This window comes from Alternaria metachromatica (genome assembly GCF_023757995.1).
Source record: "Alternaria metachromatica strain BMP 0045 chromosome Unknown scaffold_2, whole genome shotgun sequence".
Lineage (NCBI taxonomy): Eukaryota > Fungi > Ascomycota > Dothideomycetes > Pleosporales > Pleosporaceae > Alternaria > Alternaria metachromatica.
Genome location: NW_026055493.1, coordinates 67,693 through 88,678, shown reverse-complemented (window position 1 = coordinate 88,678; position 20,986 = coordinate 67,693). Strand labels below are relative to the sequence as shown.

At 45.8% G+C, this 20,986-nt stretch overlaps 6 protein-coding genes across 6 annotated transcripts; 2 read left to right on the top strand and 4 right to left on the bottom strand.

Moving 5' to 3' along the window:
* Positions 1-6: 6 nt before the first annotated feature.
* J4E83_000848 (uncharacterized protein) lies at positions 7-1,396 on the top strand (the record flags this gene model as incomplete). Its single annotated transcript, XM_049327805.1, has 2 exons — positions 7-400; positions 462-1,396. 2 exons carry the CDS (start codon positions 7-9, stop codon positions 1,394-1,396), a joined length of 1,329 nt encoding a protein of 442 aa, XP_049192323.1.
* A 123-nt stretch (positions 1,397-1,519) lies between these two features.
* Positions 1,520-2,509, bottom strand: J4E83_000847 (uncharacterized protein; the record flags this gene model as incomplete). Its single annotated transcript, XM_049327804.1, has 1 exon — positions 1,520-2,509. The coding sequence occupies one exon, from the start codon at positions 2,507-2,509 to the stop codon at positions 1,520-1,522; it is 990 nt and encodes a 329-aa protein (XP_049192322.1).
* A 654-nt stretch (positions 2,510-3,163) lies between these two features.
* J4E83_000846 (uncharacterized protein) lies at positions 3,164-3,621 on the bottom strand (the record flags this gene model as incomplete). Its single annotated transcript, XM_049327803.1, has 2 exons — positions 3,164-3,437; positions 3,503-3,621. 2 exons carry the CDS (start codon positions 3,619-3,621, stop codon positions 3,164-3,166), a joined length of 393 nt encoding a protein of 130 aa, XP_049192321.1.
* A 1,836-nt stretch (positions 3,622-5,457) lies between these two features.
* On the top strand, positions 5,458-7,328 carry J4E83_000845 (uncharacterized protein; the record flags this gene model as incomplete). The annotated part of the gene is made up of 3 exons (XM_049327802.1): positions 5,458-5,665; positions 5,797-6,068; positions 6,456-7,328. The coding sequence occupies 3 exons, from the start codon at positions 5,458-5,460 to the stop codon at positions 7,326-7,328; spliced, it is 1,353 nt and encodes a 450-aa protein (XP_049192320.1).
* A 1,742-nt stretch (positions 7,329-9,070) lies between these two features.
* Positions 9,071-10,554, bottom strand: J4E83_000844 (uncharacterized protein; the record flags this gene model as incomplete). The annotated part of the gene is made up of 4 exons (XM_049327801.1): positions 9,071-9,401; positions 9,461-9,962; positions 10,018-10,167; positions 10,224-10,554. The coding sequence occupies 4 exons, from the start codon at positions 10,552-10,554 to the stop codon at positions 9,071-9,073; spliced, it is 1,314 nt and encodes a 437-aa protein (XP_049192319.1).
* A 1,395-nt stretch (positions 10,555-11,949) lies between these two features.
* Positions 11,950-13,259, bottom strand: J4E83_000843 (uncharacterized protein; the record flags this gene model as incomplete). Its single annotated transcript, XM_049327800.1, has 3 exons — positions 11,950-12,926; positions 12,979-13,203; positions 13,256-13,259. 3 exons carry the CDS (start codon positions 13,257-13,259, stop codon positions 11,950-11,952), a joined length of 1,206 nt encoding a protein of 401 aa, XP_049192318.1.
* Between the last annotated feature and the right edge of the window lie 7,727 nt (positions 13,260-20,986).

Here is a 20,986-nt window from a genome sequence, read left to right as displayed (position 1 = left end):
TTCACGATGCATTTTTCGCAATTCCTGCTTGCAGCGGCTACTATTGCACCGGCACTCGCACAGCTGTCGGGCAAGGTCGGGCCTTTAACCACTCACGCGGCCAAAACGGCCAAGAAGAGCTGCAACGTTATGGATTATGGCGCGAAAGCCGATAAGTCCACAGATCTTGGACCAGCCCTTCTCAAGGCATTCACTGCTTGCAAGGCAGGTGGTACTGTCGTTGTTCCTTCCGGAGACTATGCCTTGAACACCTGGGTCACGTTTGAGGGTGGCAAGGCGTGGGCGCTGCAGCTTGACGGCACCATCTATCGCACGGGTACCGACGCTGGAAATATGTTGTTCATCAGAAATGCCAACGATTTCGAGATGTTCAGCAGCACTGGCAAGGGTGCTATTCAAGGTACGCAAGGATGCTATTCGAGATCGGTCATGTTCCGTCACAGTGCTGATCACAATTGCAGGCAATGGTTACCAAGACCACAAGAACGGCAAGCGAAATGGCGCGCGTCTTCTTCGCATTGAGAAATCGACCAACTTTGGGATCCACGACATAATTCTTGTCGATGCGCCCATGTTCCACTTCGTGATCAACAATTGCACGAACGGTGAAGCCTACAATATGGCGATCCGCGGAGGCGACTGGGGTGGTCTCGACGGTGTTGATGTCACATGTACCAACTGCTGGGTACACGACATCATGGTAACCAATAAAGACGAGTGCGTCACCGTAAAGTCACCTTCCAAAAATGTCCTGATTGAGAACATCTACTGCAACTGGAGCGGTGGCTGCGCCATGGGCTCTCTCGGCGCTGATACTGCCATCTCTTCCGTTGTATACAAGAACATCTACACCTGGAAATCTAACCAGATGATGATGGTCAAATCCAACGGTGGCAGCGGCTACGTCGAGGATGTTGTTTTCGAAAACTTCATTGGCCACGGCAACGCCTGGTCGCTAGACATCGACCAAAAGTGGGCTTCGATGAGCACTATTGCTGGCAATGGCGTGCAGTTGAGCAACATGACATTTAAGAATTGGAAGGGAACAGTCGAATACGGCCTGAACCGCGGGCCTGTCAAAGTCGTCTGCGCAGAAAAGGCGCCTTGCACAGACATTACCATCGAAGATTTGGCCATGTGGACTGAGAAAGGCAGCAACAACATCTATCAATGCCAGAATGGTTATGGTAGCGGATTTTGCTTGAAGAAGGGAAGTGGGGGCGCTTATCCAGCCACTACCAGCACTCAAAATGCCGCACCCACTGGTTACTCTGCACCTACCATGAAAGAGAACCTCCAGACTGCGTTTGGTACAGCCAGTCCCATTCCTATTCCTACGATGCCGGCAAGCTTCTACCCGAACACACCGCCGATCACGAAACTTGCTGGTCATTAACTCCACATCGCCGAGCACTCCATGTTCGCTATTGTTGACTTCATAAATTTGTACATATTCACTTCTGTTCACAATCCTACATATTCAACCCAAATGCCGAGAGCCTCTATCACATACGTGAATCTACTCAAACGCCCATTTTGGTAGTGGTTTCCCGTCGCCACCACTGTATGAGCGCCACTCCTGGTAGCCCTCCCAAACCACCACGGGTAAAATCTTTTGTTCCGGTCGGTCACTTGGATCAGGCTCCAAGCATTCTCCAACTAGTGACCCGAGTTCCAACTGGAAGTAACTAGAGTATCCTAATGGATCGCACTTTGGATCGAGAACATCCATGTTGGGACGCTGTCGCATTTGTCCCAGGCAGAGCAAAATCAGACCGAGCGCATATATGTCTCCTCGTTCGCTGTAGGTAGACTCCGGAGGTTCGAAGGCCACGTCTTCCCAAGCGAGTAGCTTTGCGGCTTGGTTGTTCAAACTAATATCCGTAGACTTTACACTGCAGCCGAAGTCGCAGAGTACTACTGTCGGGTAGCTATTCATCGTGTCGCCAGCTAGAGGGCTAGACCATGTCAACAAGATGTTGGCTGGCTTTAGATCGCGATGACGAATGGCGTTCCAACCACGCACACGGCCCTCTACTGGTCGGCCCTGCATAGCGTAATCGCGTGTCTTTTTGTAATCCTGACCCGTCCAAAGATAGCAGAGAGCCTGTGAAACATCCCAGAATACTTTCCAAAAGAAACCTTCGTCTGGGAGATGCATGTCGCGTTCTTTGTACCGCATAATTAGCGCATCCAAAGAACCGAGCTCGCAGTGCTGCATCCAGATTGAGCCATACGTGTGATCGAGATCTGCTGTGTTGCTATCCATGATTGATACAATGTTTGGATGATTCCGGCATTGTTCCATGGTGGCAATCTCGCTGTGGATCGAATGGACACCGTTTTGGTACGCAGTCACGCGCTTTTCGACGCATGTTTTATTCAAAGGGCGATACTTAACAACGTAGACACCGACGTTCTGTTTGCCACCGTGGAAGCCCTGCGGAGCCTCTTCGAGTACGATATATTTGTCGCGCGAAGACGTCTTGACCATGTCTGTGGAGGACATGGATGGTCTGTGAGACTTGCTTTACTTTTGGTGTCTGGGCTACTGGAGGGAAAGAATAGATCAGTAAATATGGAATGATATTTACTATGAATACCAATCATTGTGAGAGTTGGAATGACAACTGTGCATTGACGAGTTGTCTTGTTATCAACCTCTACATATACAGCGATGTAGTGATAAATCTAGCCAGTGTGAGCTTGACACGCGTACAGTCGATATTACCACGCTGGGTAGACATTCATCAGTTCAGTCGAGCTTGGTACAAAAATGGCGCTAGAGTCGCCTTAATTACTTGAATGCAGACAGTGTCAATGTGATTTTACAACATGAGACTAAATACGTGACGTGCTCTACTTTCGCTAGCAATATATCCATGCCTTTTGCGTACAAATCGAAATCGCGAAAAGATCTTAGTCATTGGGCCGTGCCCCCAGCGCTCACACTAAGCCCCACAAGCTATATCGGTCGGCGTGTTTGATGGGCTCACGATGAAATCGTCGTACGCGACGAGGCTTCCACTGTGGGGTGTGAGCTGGGGTAATCCGCTGGCGTCCTTGGTAACGGTAAAGCGGGTCGAGTAGCTGCGGGAGTTGCATCGTTAGTATACTCCATCAGACTAGTACAATGCTCACGGAGTTGTAATTTTGGAACGTACTAGGCCTGAGAGCAGTTTCCTCCATCGTATCTCGTCTCGATAACACCAAGCACCTGGTATGTCTTCTCGGCGGTTGTTTCTGAATCAACGGTGGTCACGTTAGGAAGATGGTTCCAAAGCTTGTTGCCAGCTACGGGGAGAAGCTCCTCCTTCAGCGCGATAATCTCTTCAGAGCCAGTAGCGGTGTTCTCAAGAACAATGAGCTGCCCGTTAGATGTGAAGAAATCGGTAAAAGTGCTTGTAGCGGACGGGTCCTCCGCGGAGGCGTAGAGCCTACAAGTTTGGGTTAGTGCTCTAGTCGTTCTTGCCGTTTTCGGGAGAATCATGAAATATCGTACTCTTTGACGAAGGACTCAAAACCGACTTCGACCCCAGATCCTGTGGAGTACTGAGTCATCTCGACTGATGCTGCTACGCCCAAGAGGCAGACAGGTGTGATAAAAGAAGAAAGCTTCATTGCTGCTTTTGCTGCGTGCTTGTGGAATGTATTGTAAGGTGACGAGAGAGTTGATCGTAGAATGAATCATAACCTATGGCTTTTATACCTATTCATATCGCACATGAGTTGGCCTACTCCACAACGAAGTAAAATAGTACTCAATCAATACCTTCTCCGAAGCAATACCGTGGCTAGCGATAGCAACTTCACCGCTGCTACGCATGGATACAAACACCAGTCTGCTTAACACGTGCCGTCTGGTTGCTGAGTGAAAGCTCGCTGGCAAGATTGAGTTAGCGATGCAGCCAGTCAGTCACGAACAACAAAGAAGTCGGTTTTTTCTTCGAACAGAACGTCCTTGAATGATTTTACTGCTTTCAAAGGGGAAGTCGCATTTGCTAGCCACTGTATTCGAAATGCTATGGTCTAAGCATTCCACGAGATCTGGTCGGGCCGGCGCGGCGGTATATCCACATCGTGAAGGAAATTCGGCCGGGGAAAATTTATAGGTTGCGTCACTTGCTTGAGACGTCTTACCCTCTTGCACAGGGAGATAATAGAGAGAAGAACCCAATAGCTCATCTTTTTCTTGGACAAGATTGTGCTTTGTAACAACCCTAGGGTGATGTTGAGGGGCGTCGCCACGGTTTGGAATTTGAGCCCATTGACGCCTGGGCAATGATCACCGTCCAGCTTGTGGGCCACGATGCCTTGGCTGGACGTTCGAGCCACGATTGAAGGCCGTGTCGTGAAGAAAATTCTCCACAAAGATAACACAGGTGGGTGGTAGTCGTCTTGAAGGTGGGCCCTGTTCGTGATCATGGGACCTTCTGGCTTTCGCGCGCGAGCCTGTCCAATCGTTTCGCAACCATGAGGCATGCTCATACTTGTGCCGCTTCGACCATATATAGCCTGGGGTGTCGTGTTAGCAGCTCATGGCCCGCAAGCGTGAATTTCGATGCCATGGAGCTGGGGCATCATGGGTAGAGAGGGAATGTGCCTCACGCCTCATTCAAGGTACAAACTGAAATACTGGGCTGCGATGAAGTCAACGAGCTTCCAAGGCAACGTGGACTTCTAGGTTGGGAGGCACCTAGGTAGGTATCCATCTTTTCCGATAGATTTTGTGCTCGCCTCTTTGGATAGGTGCATTACAGCTATGTTACCCAACCAGCGGGCAAGCTGCTTCTCAAGCTATGGAGAGACTGAGGTGAAGCATGGCAGCGTACCTTGGGAACTCGGCGCATTCTTTCGAAGATCAGTGGTGTCCAGCCGCCTCGACCGGGTAGGGCAGCCGGTAGATTTGCGATTGCGCAACGGAGCTGAAGACGTCGGGCGCCGAACGATTGCGCCATGGTATTGACCTTCCTGATGCTCGTTCTATCGTTCATACGGGTGTCGGCGTGTCTTCGTGATGCAGTGGGCCACGTATCGATTGCATTGCTGATCGGCAGGTGCAGAGGGATGGCACACCTGGGCACGGGCTAGTACGAGAGAATAGCAGACCGCTCTTGTGTTTTGACATCTTCGCGCGCGACAACGTATTTCCCGTCGGTAGCGGTAGTCAATGACGAAGTAAGTGAATGCGATGCGACGAGGGACCAATTTTCCCCATGGGATGTGGTGGAAATTGAGCCGACATCTTGATTTGGGGTAGATCTAGAGGAATTGCCGATTGCGGGGTTGCTGCAGGAACGCGGAACCTTAAGCCGTACGTCATCTTCGGTACCTGGCGACGGCATGGAAGCTTGCCATCGCACTGTAGTACATCTATATATTCTGGCTATGCGACTATGATGTCGTCGCATTCAGAGTTTCCCGCTAGTCTCTAACAACGTTCCCGCTGCATTCACCATGCGACTCCTCACCCCCATCACTGCACTTGCTGCTATTACTGCTTTCACAATGGCACAAAGCGCACCAGAACCACCTAAGATGACTTTGATCTACCACATGGAAGCCCTACTGGGAGAAAGATTCTCGCTCGGTTCTATTCCAACCGGGCAAGAACGCATCGTCATCCCTATCGTTGGAGGCACTTTCAAGGGACCAAGAATAAGTGGTGAGTAGTCCTCTTGGCCTAAACATGTCGTCGTGTTTCAAAGATCATGAGAAAAGGCTGGGACATATCTTCGACAGCTCGTGCCTCGTGCTCTTATGTATCATGACGTCATGTCACTCACATCTTGTAAGGCAAAGTTCTCAATCTCGGCGCGGACTGGCGCCTTACGGACGCGCAAGGCGCTTTCCGACCAGACGCCCGATACAATATCCAGACCGATGACGGAACCTTCATATACGTTCAGACGATAGGACTCCCACCCGCTGCGGATGGTGCCCCCACGATGTTGCGAGGACAATTCGAAACCGACACAAACGGAACTGCTGCGTGGTTGAACGATGTGGCTGCTGTCGGCGTCCTCAGAAGGAACGGAACGTCGAGTGTGATAATCGACATGTGGCAGGTACGTGGAGGGAAAAGAGCACGAGACGAAATTAAGGCTAACAAGCTCAGGCATCTCCACCTGCATAGGGGTCAGGCTTTGGTGTTGAAAACAAAAATAAATCCTGGATTGAACTACCATCGTGCAATGCTTGATGCTGATTTCTCTTTCGACAATCCCCATGCGGGTGGCGGTTGTGGCTCACCGTGTGGCTCACCGTGTGGCTCACCGTGTGGCTGGTAGCCGAAAATTGGCGCCGACCTCGCTCTTCTGCTAGTGCGCGTCTTCTTGCCTGTCACACCTGAATCAAACTTCACTCTATCTCGCAGCCCCCTCCGACTACTTCCGACCTTCAGGAATTCTATCATTATCTATCGTTCGATGATGACAGACATGCAACAATGGCAGATCTTACCAGCCGATCTGATAGAGCTTCAAATTGGCCAAGTTGAGCTTTTGCTGGCAATGTACCCTGACGAGATCACACTCGACGAGAACTCTCAGGGAATACTAGATATCCTGCGCGATACCGATGATGCTCGGTCTAGATCTGCAGCCAAATATACGCCGGTCATCCCAGTCATCCTTGACCTGCCAGTATCTACGCCCAACGAAGAGTCGCCGAATTCAAGGACATTGCGTCTGGATATCGGGGTACCGTTCGCGTTTTGCGGTGATAAGCCGCCTTTAGACCCACCGACCGTAAAGGTTCGGGTGCAGCAACCGCAATGGATGAACAAAGCCGCCACGTCGCGGTTGACGTCGGACATACCAGAAGATGAGGACCTGCTCAGTAAAATTGAGTACATCAGAGAAGCTGCAGTCGAATACCTGACGGAAATTGAGACGACGGAACTGGGCCCGGATCTCACTGCTGTGGACGCTGGACCGCTGGTAAGGGTTTGGTTCTATTTTCCATCGATCAGCACACGCTCCAAACGCGACGACTTCATCAAGTTTGCTCCTTCTTACCAATTGACCGGCTTTCTTTACGCTGGTAAGCCAGGTCTTCTGTGCGTCGAGGGCGGATCACAAAATATCGATGATTACATGAAGTACATCAAAACGGAAAGCTGGGGCGACATCCCGGCCCATCACAAGAAAGTCAGCGAGCGACATCGCGAGCAATGTGAAAAGCGAGTCTTCCCAGACATGACTGAAATTACCGACACAGTCGGTGAGCGACGCGGCCAAAGAGCGAATAGAGGTGACATGAAGGCGATCGAGGAATGGCTTGTGGAGAGGGGACTAGGCGATGCTTTTACAAAGGTCTTAATGTAATCCATCTCTACTTGACCCCCATACGGCCTCGCTACCTAGCTTTACTCAAACATCCTGGACATGGAATATCAGAGTCGGAACTTCTCGCAACCCCTTATCATCTTCATCTTCATAGTACAAGCATACTTCTTGAATAGTCTTGTGGCCCAGTTTCGCCTTATGCTGAGCGAGCAAATGCAGTACGCCACTTCCATTGGGTGTGCCGCATAACGCTATTGCCTCTTCAGACTCTATTGGGAAAGCTAAACCTGGCCATCTCGGAAGCCAGGAGTCATACGAGATTCCTGGCTCAGCTGTTTCCTGTCGTTTTTTACGAAGAGAGGCAAGGATGATGCTACAGATGGCTCGTGTGTTCGCATTGAGAACCTGGTATCTTACTACAAGTCTTAGTTCTGGCATATTGTACCGAGACCTAGAGTTAGTACATACATTCTTCCATTGCAAGAAAGCAACATCGGACCAATGTCGCAGCTCTGGGAGTTTGGCTACCAACGTCGCTGGATCCAGATTCCTATATGGGTTCAGCATTGCTTCCGGGGTCGTGTTGCATTCTGCCAACAAAATACCGGCCTCGGGTTCTATCACGCTGTGAAAATGCGCCATGGTGGCTGGATAGGTCTTACCGTCGACCGTAACGGTCTCGTCGTGATTGGTAAGGATACCCGCTGTAGTGGGAGAAGACTTGAGGGTAGGGCCTAGGGCTCGTACTAGGTTCGTAGCAGGAGTGGGATTCGGGCTAGCAAGAGTGAAAGTACACCAACCCCATACTTCCAGGTCATCGATGTCCTGAAATTTACTTTGAGGCGGACCGTCGGTGATATCCGCGATTGTTAGAGCTAAGAGGCGTTGTCCTTTTTCGACGGCTTCTTCGTATGCCAACGCATGCTTCATGATTGTGCCGAATTCAGGCGTCTTATCACTCATGTCTGGGGTATTGGTATACTATATGGTTGACAGCTGGAGCTGAACTGATGAAGCGACCTTGGGAACGTCAGGTACCTAGATTATCGTGAGCAGGGACAATAAATCACCACTGCAATGCAACCTTGTACAGCACTATTCAACGTTCCAAACATCGTGAACGCTTACCACTATCTCGAGAGGATAAACACGAGACATTGCAAAAGTGCGCACTTCCATCCGTGATCGCTGCGCTTCTGGCGTGCACAAAGCCGTTGTGAGCACTCAAGGTCCATCAACACCACAACCTCGACCTGATGGTAAGGCATTGTAAAACATTCATTTCATTTTTCACAGCAGATAATCATCCGCGTCTGTCCAAAAACGTTCCGGCTTTCCATGTCTGCAAGAGAGTGACTTTCATGCAGATGCTCATGATAGAGGAGCTAGCCCGTATTCGGTAAGATTTTCGCCAGCGCGACGCGAACGCGTCTCCCAACCACCTCACGCTCTGCTCTGACATGTGCGTCACGATCTCAACAGTCATCTATTCCTGTCTCTGTCAGACCTAACCAGCTGCCTCAATTACTCATCAAGCTATGTGTAGCGTAGTCTAGTAAGCAAAAGCCGATATCGATCACAATGTTATGAGCAAGATCTTCACTCAGCAATTCTTGCATTCGTCCTACCGCAGCTGTCCACTGCGATATAAACACGCTTGCGCATTTTCAACTACATTTTGCGAGCTCAGCCCGTTAACAGCTTATATTAGACAAGAGAAGAGAATAGAATTGTGTCACTACTGCGGTATTCGGCACTCTGCAGGCCACTCCCTGCTTGAACTAGAGGCTTGAACCCGCCTTGCGTGCACCAGCAAAAGTGTGTTGTATACCGTCCCATAGCGGCTCGCCACCCTCGGTCATGTCCTTCCATGCTGGGCACGCGAGGCTCAACAGCGGCGACGCCAGGGTGTCCGTCACTAAGCTGATCGGGACTTCGAGGGTCGACAGCAGCGGAGAAAGCGAGTTGGGCAGGAAAGTCTTGAGCAATTCGAACACGAAGCACAGGAGATTGTTGTTTTCGAGTAGAGAGGCTGCGTTGAGGACACCACCAGTGACATTGTGGAGGTCGAGGCCGGTGAAGGAGTTAACGGTGCCGGTGTTGCCGCCGATGCTATCCGGAGATGTCAGCCTATCACTCAACACTGAAGGTGGAAGATTTTGGATACGTACCTGCCAAGGACTGGATGCTTTGCGACCCAAGAAATGATGTCCAAGTTCAGTGGAATGAGGCCGTACTCCACGGGCTTTCGGTACCAGTTGTCGGGGATTGTCTCGTGGCCCTTACGATACTCCATGGTTCCGTTCGCACACTCATACACGGCAAAGAACTTGCGGAAGATCTCTTGGGTGAGAACACCTTCGGGGTGCTCAGCTGTGTGGTTCGAGAGCAGACGACCGAGGAAGAAGTATCCAGCGTTACGGCTGACCATGCCAGTGACGGGCCCATAATAGAAGTTGGGGTTGTGGGCGACGCTGTACTCCCAGCGACGGGCAGCTTGGTCGGCCAGCAGATCCATGGAGAGGACGCCGTTCTCATCGGCACGATCGTGGAAGTCGCGGAAAAGCGTCATGTTCATTGTCCAAGCATCACCGGTCACGTAAAGGTCGTCGCGCGTGAGCGATGAGTCCGACTCGATCCAGTTGTGCGAACCTTGAAGACCTCGAGGTTTACCTGGGAGGGCGTAAGCATGAGAACACCTGGAATACGTCAGAGTGATAGTACTTACCGAGAAGACCAAGCAGGTTTCCTAGGATATTGTTCGTGCCAGCTGTGGGGCCTCCGATGGAGAAACCAGGATCCAACGATAGTGGGTTTCCTGTCCAGACAGTACCCATGATACCGAGAACGAGAGCCAGCTCTGTGCCCATGCCCATCACTGCATATCACGCGTGTTAGAATTGGCCAGTGTACTTTAAGACGCATCAGACGGACCTTGGTTGATGGCCGCCACCACTTCCACGAAGCTGGTGACACCATCGCGAGAAATGTATCCATGGTTAGCCAGAGCATTGAGTCCAGGACACGGTCCGCGTTGGTCGTTCTTCTTGGGAGCTTGGAAGGCGTGTTTGCCAGTGATGTCAATGGGTTTCTTTACATCAACGAGAAGTCTCTTGGCATGCTTGTACTCCTCCACTGATCGAATAGCCGCATTCAGCTTTTCGGGAGTGAGGCCTTCGAGGTGTCTATGATGCAGAGAAGAAGGAAAGGCATTGGCAAAAATGTTGCCCGAAAGGAGGGTGAGAATGGAGAACGAGAACTTCATAGCGAGCGGAATGGTACGAAAAGATACCTGTTAGACAAACAACCAAAGAGAGTCAAGGGAATAGTAATTAGATGGTGGTGTCTACGAGCATCATGTAAGCGTAAGCCACATGGAGATGAGCCGGCGGTGAGACACGGACGAACTGCTGAATGCGGATGTGGCATAGCTGAGCGTTCGATTGCATCGGAGGATTTCTGGCAAAGTGACAAGCTAACCACTTTGTTTGCCCAGGCAGAGAAGCAACGACTATCATCATTAAACAATCCCAGGAGAATCGTGGGGAAGATCATGAACGACCGCGGCACGGTAAATGCCACCGAGTTTCGACTCCACTTATGCCAGGGACAGGACTGAAAGAGGACTAGACGAGAAGATCCAACACAGTCGATTTGGGATGTCGAAAAGGAGCAAGGCTGACGATACCCGAAAAGTGGTCTGAAACAATTACACCCGATGCCAGGGCTCGAAAGAAGAGGAAAAAGTAGGCAGATCGCCAATAGTGGAGACGCAGTGTGAAGGTCCGATTAATTAAACGGCCCGTTCAACTGGGGCCAAGCTTATCTGTATCCAGAAAGCCGAAGGTTGTGAGTTTACCCCTGCGGTCCGCTCCGGTTCCCTCAACGCTTCCAAGGTTGATGCTGTCGCCAACCGCGCTTTTGCATATAACATACATAACTTTTGATAACTCACTCTTCGTGATCGCTCTTCTTGGAGTTTGGTCGCATAGTACGACAGATATGTAATCGGTAAATGCCTTGGCGGAGATCCTTCGGATGAACGTACATACGTAATGTCGAAGGCCCACCTGACGCCTTCGAGAAGCACCGAAGCAAAGATGTCGGAAGAGATAAGTGGCGAAAATTTTGGCATTTTCAGTGGGACGCGCAGATGTTGAATCCCCCCTTGGTACGAGTGGTCTTCGAGAAGGGTTGTCCTTGGTAGGATCCCTGTCGTGGTTGCATTGTGGGCCCTGAGCGGCTTAACGCTCCTTTCCCCGCGTCCTAGCTTCTGAACCCAGCACGGCCTGTTGGCTTCACTCTGTTGACGATCCCACCCATTGCATCCACGCGCTACTGTCGTTCACGACCGAGTTCGGCGCTTAGTCTGAGTCCAGATCAAGCCTGGACTCTAGTCATGCCACTCACTGACGTGACTACATCGGACTGGAAAATGTAATCATGTGGTACGTACACGCAATACGCCCGAAATGTTGACAGACGTTGAACATGATGTCTCGAAATGCGGGAGCGATGAGAAGACTGAAGATGTGTAGAAGATATAGTACATTATACAGTTCTCTGAAGATACGGTCTATGGGATATCCTTGGTTGTGACGCCTGTACTCCGTTTGTGTCGACGCCAAATGGCTACAACACCAATATTGCCAATGAAAGCTCATACATGTTCTCTTCCCATCATAGGAGGCTTGTTCCAGTCCTGGGGCTTACCATCATTGGCGTTCTCTGTGACCACCGAAGCATTCCTGTGCGTGACTTCCACCTCATGCGTTGCCACGATCCAACCCCTAGAGTCTCGTTCGGTGTCTCGTTTCGTCAGCATTGCTCGATCACTGTTGTCATCCATGTCGTCCAACGGAATGAAGTTGTTCTCGTCCTTCGCTTTGGGTTTTATGGAGAGGCGGACCGACTTCTCGGGGGCCGTAGAGCTGATCGTCGTGTTGTTGGTACTGTTGAACTTTGAACCTTTCGTCGAAAGGGCTTTGCTTGCTCCGATTGTCGACTGTATCTTCGGCCAGAACTTGGCGATCAATAGCCGGTGAGCAGGCATACATCCGCAGACGATCGAAACGTCGATTTCGATAAGACTCCATAGACCGGCGTCGACGTAATCCCAGGTGACATTCTGCGTATTGGAGAAGTGAATGAGGGATTCCAAGCGAATGACCGAGATGACGACGACGAAGATACCGACACCAAACATGGACATAACCATGACCTTCTTCTTGATACCCATGTTCAGCGCTGCTAGATGTTTCATCGGGAGCGCCATCACGACGACGTCGAGGAAGATGTTGATAGCAGCCGCGATCCAGCCTTGAAGATGAATGTTGTTGCAGCTGCCCTCGTGGAGTCCATCCCATTGATCCCAAGCCATGCTGATTGGCCGGCATTGCATGAGGGTGACGACGAAGAATACGATGGTGTAGACCCCACAGACGCCCATGACGCTGTAAGTAAGGATTCGAAAGCTCTTGGCCGGAAAGACGCGAAGGTAGAAGAACAGAATCGAGATCTTGGAGACACCAAGGCCAGTCACGTAAAAGATTTCTCCCAGGAAGTAGTAGAACAGGACGTTGGTGATCTGGTCAGCTTTGAGAGTCCAAATGTCTCGTCCAAGACCGTTTTTAACCACTATAACGTTGTAAGTAAAATGGCGGCCAAGGGTTTGTCGAAATGGTCTTACAGAAATGGGTAAAGACCGCGGGAGGTATAGCAATCAAGACAACAATAAACATCGTCAAGTCGTCCCATGATACCTGGCGGCCCTTCTTGCCTATGCTAGCGGCCATCCTCAAGATGAAGGCTAGTATAGCGACAACAGCTCCAGCTATGCCAATAGCCATGAAGGAGTCACCCTTGTAACGAACAGGTACTCCACAACCAGTGCTGGTGATGTTCTTGGTCTCTGCTACGCATCAGTATCCAAGTGTGCGGCCTGCACGTTACGAGGGTATACTCACGCATAAGCTCATATATCGTACATGTCTTCTGGGAGCATGCGGCTACCGCAAGATTGAGGGCAGTGTTGGTGCATAAGCACTGCGAGGTGAGGTCTGTGGCGCATGTCGACTTGGGAAGCTCTTCCATAAAACACGCCAGCTATACGAATATGTCAGACAAGAGTTCAGTTATAGTCTTCATATAAGAACACATACAGCGCACTTTGGCATATGCGCCGCCAGAGCCTCAAGCGGGTTCTGAGCATGAACGGCAGCCACGAAGGCCCCAAGAAAAGCTACCACAGTTCTTAACCGCATTGGGAAATATCATGTGCAGGTTTCGTAAAAGAAGGGCAAGAAGATAGAGTTGAGGAAAAGGCGATAGCGGCTGGCTTCGGACAACGCTTCGTACGAAGGTTTGAAGGTAGTAGGTTATAGACGCTATAGCTCGGCTGTCCTTCGCATTTGGGTCGGCTGTCCTTAGACAAAAGCTAAGCGAGGTTCGCAGAGCTGTTCTTAAAAATTTCGAGAACAGCTCTGCTACTAGCGTCTGTGCCCCGCTAGACTAGTCTTAGACAGATCTTAGAACCTACCTACTCTACCTAACTCTATACTATAGTAGAACAACTTAGTCTAGACTGCATCTAAGCCTCTTGCAATGTGTATGTATACGCAGTAAAGTATATATTTTATAGCTAATAGAGTGCAAGCCTAAGAGCCGCTACTATCTGTACAGCTAGAGACAGGCACCTCTTAAAGCGTGTACTAGAGTTATCTAAGTTTTAACTAGTAGCCTTAGCAGCCTACACAGTAGTATGTATATCTAGTGCGCATGCCTAGTGTGTTTCCTAATACACAGACAGGCGTGCTAGTGTTATCTTAAGGTTTAGTTGCAACTAAGTCGCAACTAGGTTGCAACTTAGTCGCAACTTAGTCGCAACTAGGTTAGAACTTAGTCGCAACTTAGTTGCAACTTAGTCGCAACCTAGTTGCGACTACACTACTAGCATTAGGAAACTAGCAGCATTTGCTAAACTACAATTTTGCCTCTACTTAAGGATACAATACTAGGTTTGTAGAGTTAAGACTAAGTATATTCTAGACGCCTGCGCTGTATTAGTTAGTTTATAGCTCTGCCCTCTCTATCCTAACTACTACTAGTTAAGTTATAGAACTGCCTCTGTTACCTGTATCTGTCCCTGTGTCTTAGGATCGAGCTTAGTTTTAACTAAACTCTAACTAGCCCTCCTCTAATTAGTCTTATTTCTAGGCAGCACCTGCGCAGCCTCTTACTACTTTAGCCTAAGCACAAGACTTATCTTAGCCTAGTTAAGGTAGGTTAGCTATACAGAGTAGCGTGTATTCTCTAACTTCTTGCGCGTTATCTGCTGCCTAGAATTATTAAAGTAATAGATTACACTTAGTTGCGTCTTCTTTGTCTAAGCGACGCCGCGTTAAGAACACACTAGATGTAATATAGTCTTGTAAGACTAGTGTTGCAGAATCTAACTAAGCCTAATCTCGTGCCCGCTCTAACGTAGAACAAGAGTTAAACGCTAAGTTTAAGGGCTTAGCTCTTAATTAACTAAAGCCTGATTTAGTTGTAGCTTTCTAGGATAACCCTAACTCTAGCGATAAGAATATAAGTATACAATTCTTAGATATAACTTAGTTAAGTCTTAACACATCTAGAGTTTAGTGCATTCTTGTAAAGAGAGGCTAGAACACAGCAAGAATAGGTATAATTTAGACAACAAGGTACTTCCGTACAAAGATAAAGGGAAGACTGTAGTCTAGTTACCTAGGCAGACGCAAGGTAACACTTAGATATAACCTCTTACTGCGACTATAGTGCTATAGATAGCGACTGTTCTAATATACCTACAAATAAGCAAAACTAGTGTCGCTTACATTGTTAACATTTCTAAGGCAAAAACTAACAAAGATACACTTACTTGCGTAGCGGTAAGAGAACTAACCTAGACTTAACTTCTGTTGCTTAACATTATTATAGAAAGTGCAGTACAGTTATTAGCAGAGGTAGAAGACTAATGCAAACAAGGTAAAAGATACTAAGAAGAAACTTACGACTAAGGTAGCTTTACTTAGCGATATAGAATGCTATAAATATAGATATAACTATACAAGTATAAAGGCTTATAAACAGCTTAGTCCTAAGGTTTAAGATTTATCTTACTATTATTACAATAAATATGTGCAAAGCACAATGCAGCAGGCGCGTTAATTTAATAATAAGAGAACAGTCTAGTATAATACCTTTTTGTAGGTTGTACATTAAGTCTCTTCTAAGTCTATACTAAGTAGTGTGCTAGAACTTATGTAGGCGAGATTAAGGCCTATCGCAAAGAAATTATGTGTAGCGAGAATTATAATCTAAATACCTGCACGCCTGTCTTGCATTGCAAGTAGAATTATTATGTAAGTTTAGACTTATCTAAGACATTTTCTGCTAGCTGTGCCTAGTGCGTTATGTAGAGGTCACTAAGTGTATACTTACATACGTAGTTACTAGCCTATACACTAACATAGTATTTACTATGTTAAAACCGCCTTAGCGACCTAAGTAAACGCGGTTAGCACTACATACGCGAGTTACTAGAGAGTTTACACTTAGAAATACTCTTTCTACGCGACTGCTTTGCTAATAGTTAGGATGCTTTATATTAAGAAACGTGTGCAACAGTAGACTAGACTAGGTTAAGGCGGAAGAAGTGTTGTATATAATACCTAGATACAACTAAGTTTAATCTAAACAGGTATAGGTTATCTACATTTCGCAGGCGAGCAACTACTTCTACTATTTCTAGAATTGTATCTAGAGATTAGGCTATACTACAATTACTTTTACGTGTTTGTTCTAGACGATTTGAAGACGCATCTCTACATAGCTATAGTCTTTTACAATAAATATAATTACCCTCTACTACCTCTAACAAAGCTACCTAAGCGGATTACTTTAGATCTAGCTAAGATTATTTGCAATATTAGAGATAATTAGCTTTGTCTAAGTAAGTAATTAATAGCGCGCGGGTTACAACTTAGGCTAAACCTGTGTAGCAACGTTTCTAGAGAATCTACGCCTGCGGGGTTATCTAAAGAAACATAGAAAGAAGACACTTAGTAAAATCTACTTATCTCTAGCTAACCGCGATTAAATACGCGCTATTATTTGCAGAGATTCGCTATACACAATACGCACGAATTAACACATTAGCAGAGTCTAACTTAAATACCTAAACGAGCTCGACCTTAATAATTACGTTAGTATACACTTAGATTAGACTTGTTTGTTCGCCGCTTAACGTGTTACAGTACATTAAACACTTCTACTATAATAGGACTAATTTCCTCGCTGTTTACTTCTTCTTATTCTAACTTGTTCCTTTTATAAACAAGACTTATTAGATAATCTCTATTAACATAAGTTTTAAACGTTGCTAAGATCTATCTATGCAAGAGGTAATCTTTTTAGGTTTTGTAGACAGGGCTAATAAGCGTACGTATCTTAAGTTGTATCTTAGTGCTGTCTAACGTACTATACAGTACATACGTTCTGTTGCGTATTTATTAACGCAGAGAGTACCTACGCATATACCTAAGTTTTTAAGAATGCTTTTAAGCAAATAGGCAGAAACAGCTTCCTAGTTAGATAGGTTTACAAGAAGTAAACTAGGATTAAACTTATTCTTATAGACATGTGCACGAAGCAACTTCTAGGTATAGTTATAAACTAGGATTTATCTAAGTCTACTTACACTTGCGTAGAGTTTAGAAAGTATCTCTAGTTAGTGTACCTAGATAGCTACACTTAGCAGCACTATATATCTTATGTTGTTATATTCTGTTGTATACACCTAATAAGAGGAGTCTAAGAGACAACTAGCTAGAGTAACTAGAATGCTTATAGTCTTAATAAGCTCTTGTGTAAGCTTCTTCGCTGTAGGACTACTTGTGCGTATAATAATTTTATCTAGGCTATAATAGGTACGTCTAGAGTAGACTAAGTAGAGTCTTGCGCTAACAGTAGAAGACTAGTTTGCTAATAGTAAGGTTTGCAGTTAGATTGCAAACAAGAGATCTCTATATGCACCTAGTTTTTGCTTAGCTAAATCTTAAATAAACCTGCGGATATAGAACAGAGTAATAGTACGCAACACAAACGCGAGCAAGCAGAATAATTTAAGAACTAACTTGTATAGAATCTATCTATCGCTACTAAAAGCTGTAGAGAGGTAGAGATATGTAGATTTAGCTAAGTTACAATCTAACTAACGCGGTGCATAGCGCAGAACGCTAGGATTATACTAATAGGGCAATATATAGTGCCTATAACAACTATAGTATTATATCTATATATAGTAGAACTAGAATGCATAACTAGGTACTTAAGGGCATTACAAATATACGTAAGTGTCTAGTCTTAACTTAGTGTTGTCTGCATGCTAACCTATATAGATAACTAGAACAAGCTTAAGCGCAAGCGAGAGGAGAGCAACTAGAATAGACTTAGTATTGTCCTAGATAATAAGAGAAACACAAGAGCGCCTAGAAGCTAGTTCTGTAGTTCTTAGGCTCTATTAACTTATTAGGCCTTAAACAGTGCAGAGCAGCGGTCGACTAGTCGCAGTGTATTCTAAGACTTAACTTAGTTAAGTTCGCAGCGAACGCAGAGTCCACAGGCCTAAGGTCGTAGACAGAGACAAAAGCGAGGCTCTAGAGCAACAGGCTATAAGCGCAGGTATAATTAGTCTTAGTTATTACTGCATACATTAGCTAACATAGCCTAGCTTACCTAGTTTACAACTAGACTTTAATGTAGAGGTATTAGAGGCATACTTGCGTAGAGAGAGAGATAGGTTAGTTTAGACCTATCTAAGATTAAACCTACTAACAAATATAGTCTCTTTAACACACCTGCAGTAAGAGCCTTATCTGTTGTATTATTGCAGCGTAAGCCTATACTAAGTTTGCACTGTGTAGCATCTAAGAATATTCTTAGTTAAAACTAACTAGCTAAGCAGGATATAACACTTGCGGCTATAGAACTAAAAGAGCAGAAGATATAGCTATAGAAGCGGGACGCTGCTATAAGGCGACAGAAGCTAGAAGACGCTTAGAAGAAACTCTATCTCTTAGCTAATATTTAGAGTTAGAGTCTAGACCTAGCCTAATTTGCAGATCTTTTGTAGTATTTATTGTATTATACTATAATTATAGAATTTAATAATTAAAGCGTAGCTAAGTTGTAACTAAGTTGCAACTAAGTTGCAACTAAGTTGCAACTTAGTTACAACTAAGTCTTAGCTAAGTCGCAACTTAGTTGCAACTTAAAAAGGCTAGGCCGCGACGCAGCGGCTCTATTCGCAAGTATTATTAATTCTTAGCAGTAGAATATTAAAACTCGCTACCTCTCTTCTGCGTTAGTTGCGCGCTATTATCTATTCTTATCTTATAATTTAACTTAGACGTAACTAGCATACTTAACTACTACTACAACGCACTTATAGCGCTAACTGCAATTTCTTTGTTGCATAATAATGTACATAGGTTGCTCTTAGAAACATCCTGTTTTTATTAACGTTTATAGAGTTTCTACTAGTTAATAGTAGAGAGACTTCGTCTAGACTTCTACTCTTTTCTGTACTAGGTACATACTCTCTAGGTTAAGACTAATCTTAGTCTAATCTAAGAAAGAATTACATTACTAGTCTTTACTAGCATGTAAAGAGTTAACGTTACTGCAATGTAAACATTAGCAACAATGCTAGTACTTCTAAGATGTGTCTACACTAGGTAACTACACTTAGTTTATACATAGTCGCGTTGTCTTACCTAAAGTTAGCAACTATTCTCTACAGAGGCGACTTATGTGCAACACATGCAACAGGCGCATATTAGTTATCTCTTAGTATTAACCTGCTCTATGCTAACTAGTACAGAGAATTCTACTTAGAAAACAGACTAAAGGTTAACTATTAGCAATAAAAGCCTAAGAGGTTCTGCGTATGTTGCTACTATAAGCAACGTGTCTAAGTCTAATCCTAATAGGCTACTAGGCGCAATACAAGAAGGCTTTAAAGGCAGCTCGCTAGAGCAAGTTGCCTCTTACTCTAATGCCCGTCGTATTCTCGCGGGATAGTGTAGTCTATCTTAGACAAAACTAGCTTTTAGTATAGAACCTGTACGCTCTAGATAAACTAGATAATAATCTAAGCGATAGCGTAGACAATAAGGTATATTGCTAACTAAGTCTAGTCTTAGTTAACTCTTAAGTAACCTATAGATATACAGCACGTTAATGCGACGCCTACTCTACTAACTACACACGCGATCTACTAGAAAGACTCTACTACATCTAACCTACTTGTTAATACAGATACGTCGCTAATTAAAGAGACTGCACTTAGTCTTATCCTACAGCCTAACGAAACAGGCAAGGGTAATAATAAACTAGTAGAGCTTACTATACGTGCAGAGCGGGCAGGTAAGAGTAGTTCTAGTTAAGTTAGCTATAACGATAATTATGCGAACACCTACAATATAAGCCTAGTAGATACACAAGAGCATAACCTAGAGATACAACTTAGACTACTTCTAGTTATAGCTATTGTAGACTTAGACAGCTGCAAAGCTTTTCTAGTAGACAAGAATAGAGTAAGTTAGACCTTATATCTTAATTTAAAGTAGATCTAACTAAGTAGAAACCTAATATTAGCCTTGTTAAGAAAGGCCTTTATATTAAGACAGCATGCTAGGCGTGCTATTAGTCAAAACTTAGTTAGTTCTCTACGCTAACCCCGCTTCTACTGCTAACACTAGCTTAGAGTGCCTCTTGTATACTCTAGATTCTGCTTATTAGATCGCTAAAGTCTACAGACTACTACTAGTTATAACTAAGTTATAACTTTATCTCTTAGTCTTACGCTTAGGTTTGTTTTAAAGTGCGATGTAAGCTTAGCAACAGGTAATAACAGCGGCAGAGTCTAGAAGGGTAACTATAACGCAGTCTGTAATAGGCGTAACAACGTTAGAGCAGGCTATATACAGTTAGTTAAATAAGATGTAACTAAGTTTTAACTAGGCTTTACCTCTAGTAGCAACTACGTATCTACTACACCTAGTCTCTGTAATGCTAAGCTTTGTCCTAGTCTTGCCTACGTTTATAGTCGTTTTGTATATTAGTAAGATATAACTAAGACTTATCTAGGTATACATACACTATTCTTCTTATTAACGTTAGGCATAACTAGTAGGCCTTAGTTAGCAGCTACAGGCGCAGGGGGTTAGCGTGTGCGTTTACAGGCAGTAGAGGTAGAGGTAGCAGGCGCCTGTACATCCCTTATTGTGCCTCTATACAGCAGGAGTTTACTAAGTAAGAACTTATCTAGTTTAGTTAAGCAATTACCTACTAAGCGCTTAACAACAGCTCTGTAGTAATCTAGCGCTATTAGACTAGTTTATACTTAGATAAGTCTTACACAAGTAACGTACCCTGCAGCCTTTTAGCGTATAGCTCTATAGTCTTACTCTTAGTTAGCTTAGCCTAAGTATATCTAGCCTCTAGGTACTAGCGACGTTAGTATCTAAGACGACACTAAGATTAGTCTAACTTACGGCCTTAGCGTGCTTGTTCTTTGCGTAGCGGGCTGCTGCTCTAGCATTTACAAAACGCGTCTAGAATAGCTAGTAAGCTAAGTTCTATCTTAGTTAAAACTCTATATATACGACCTT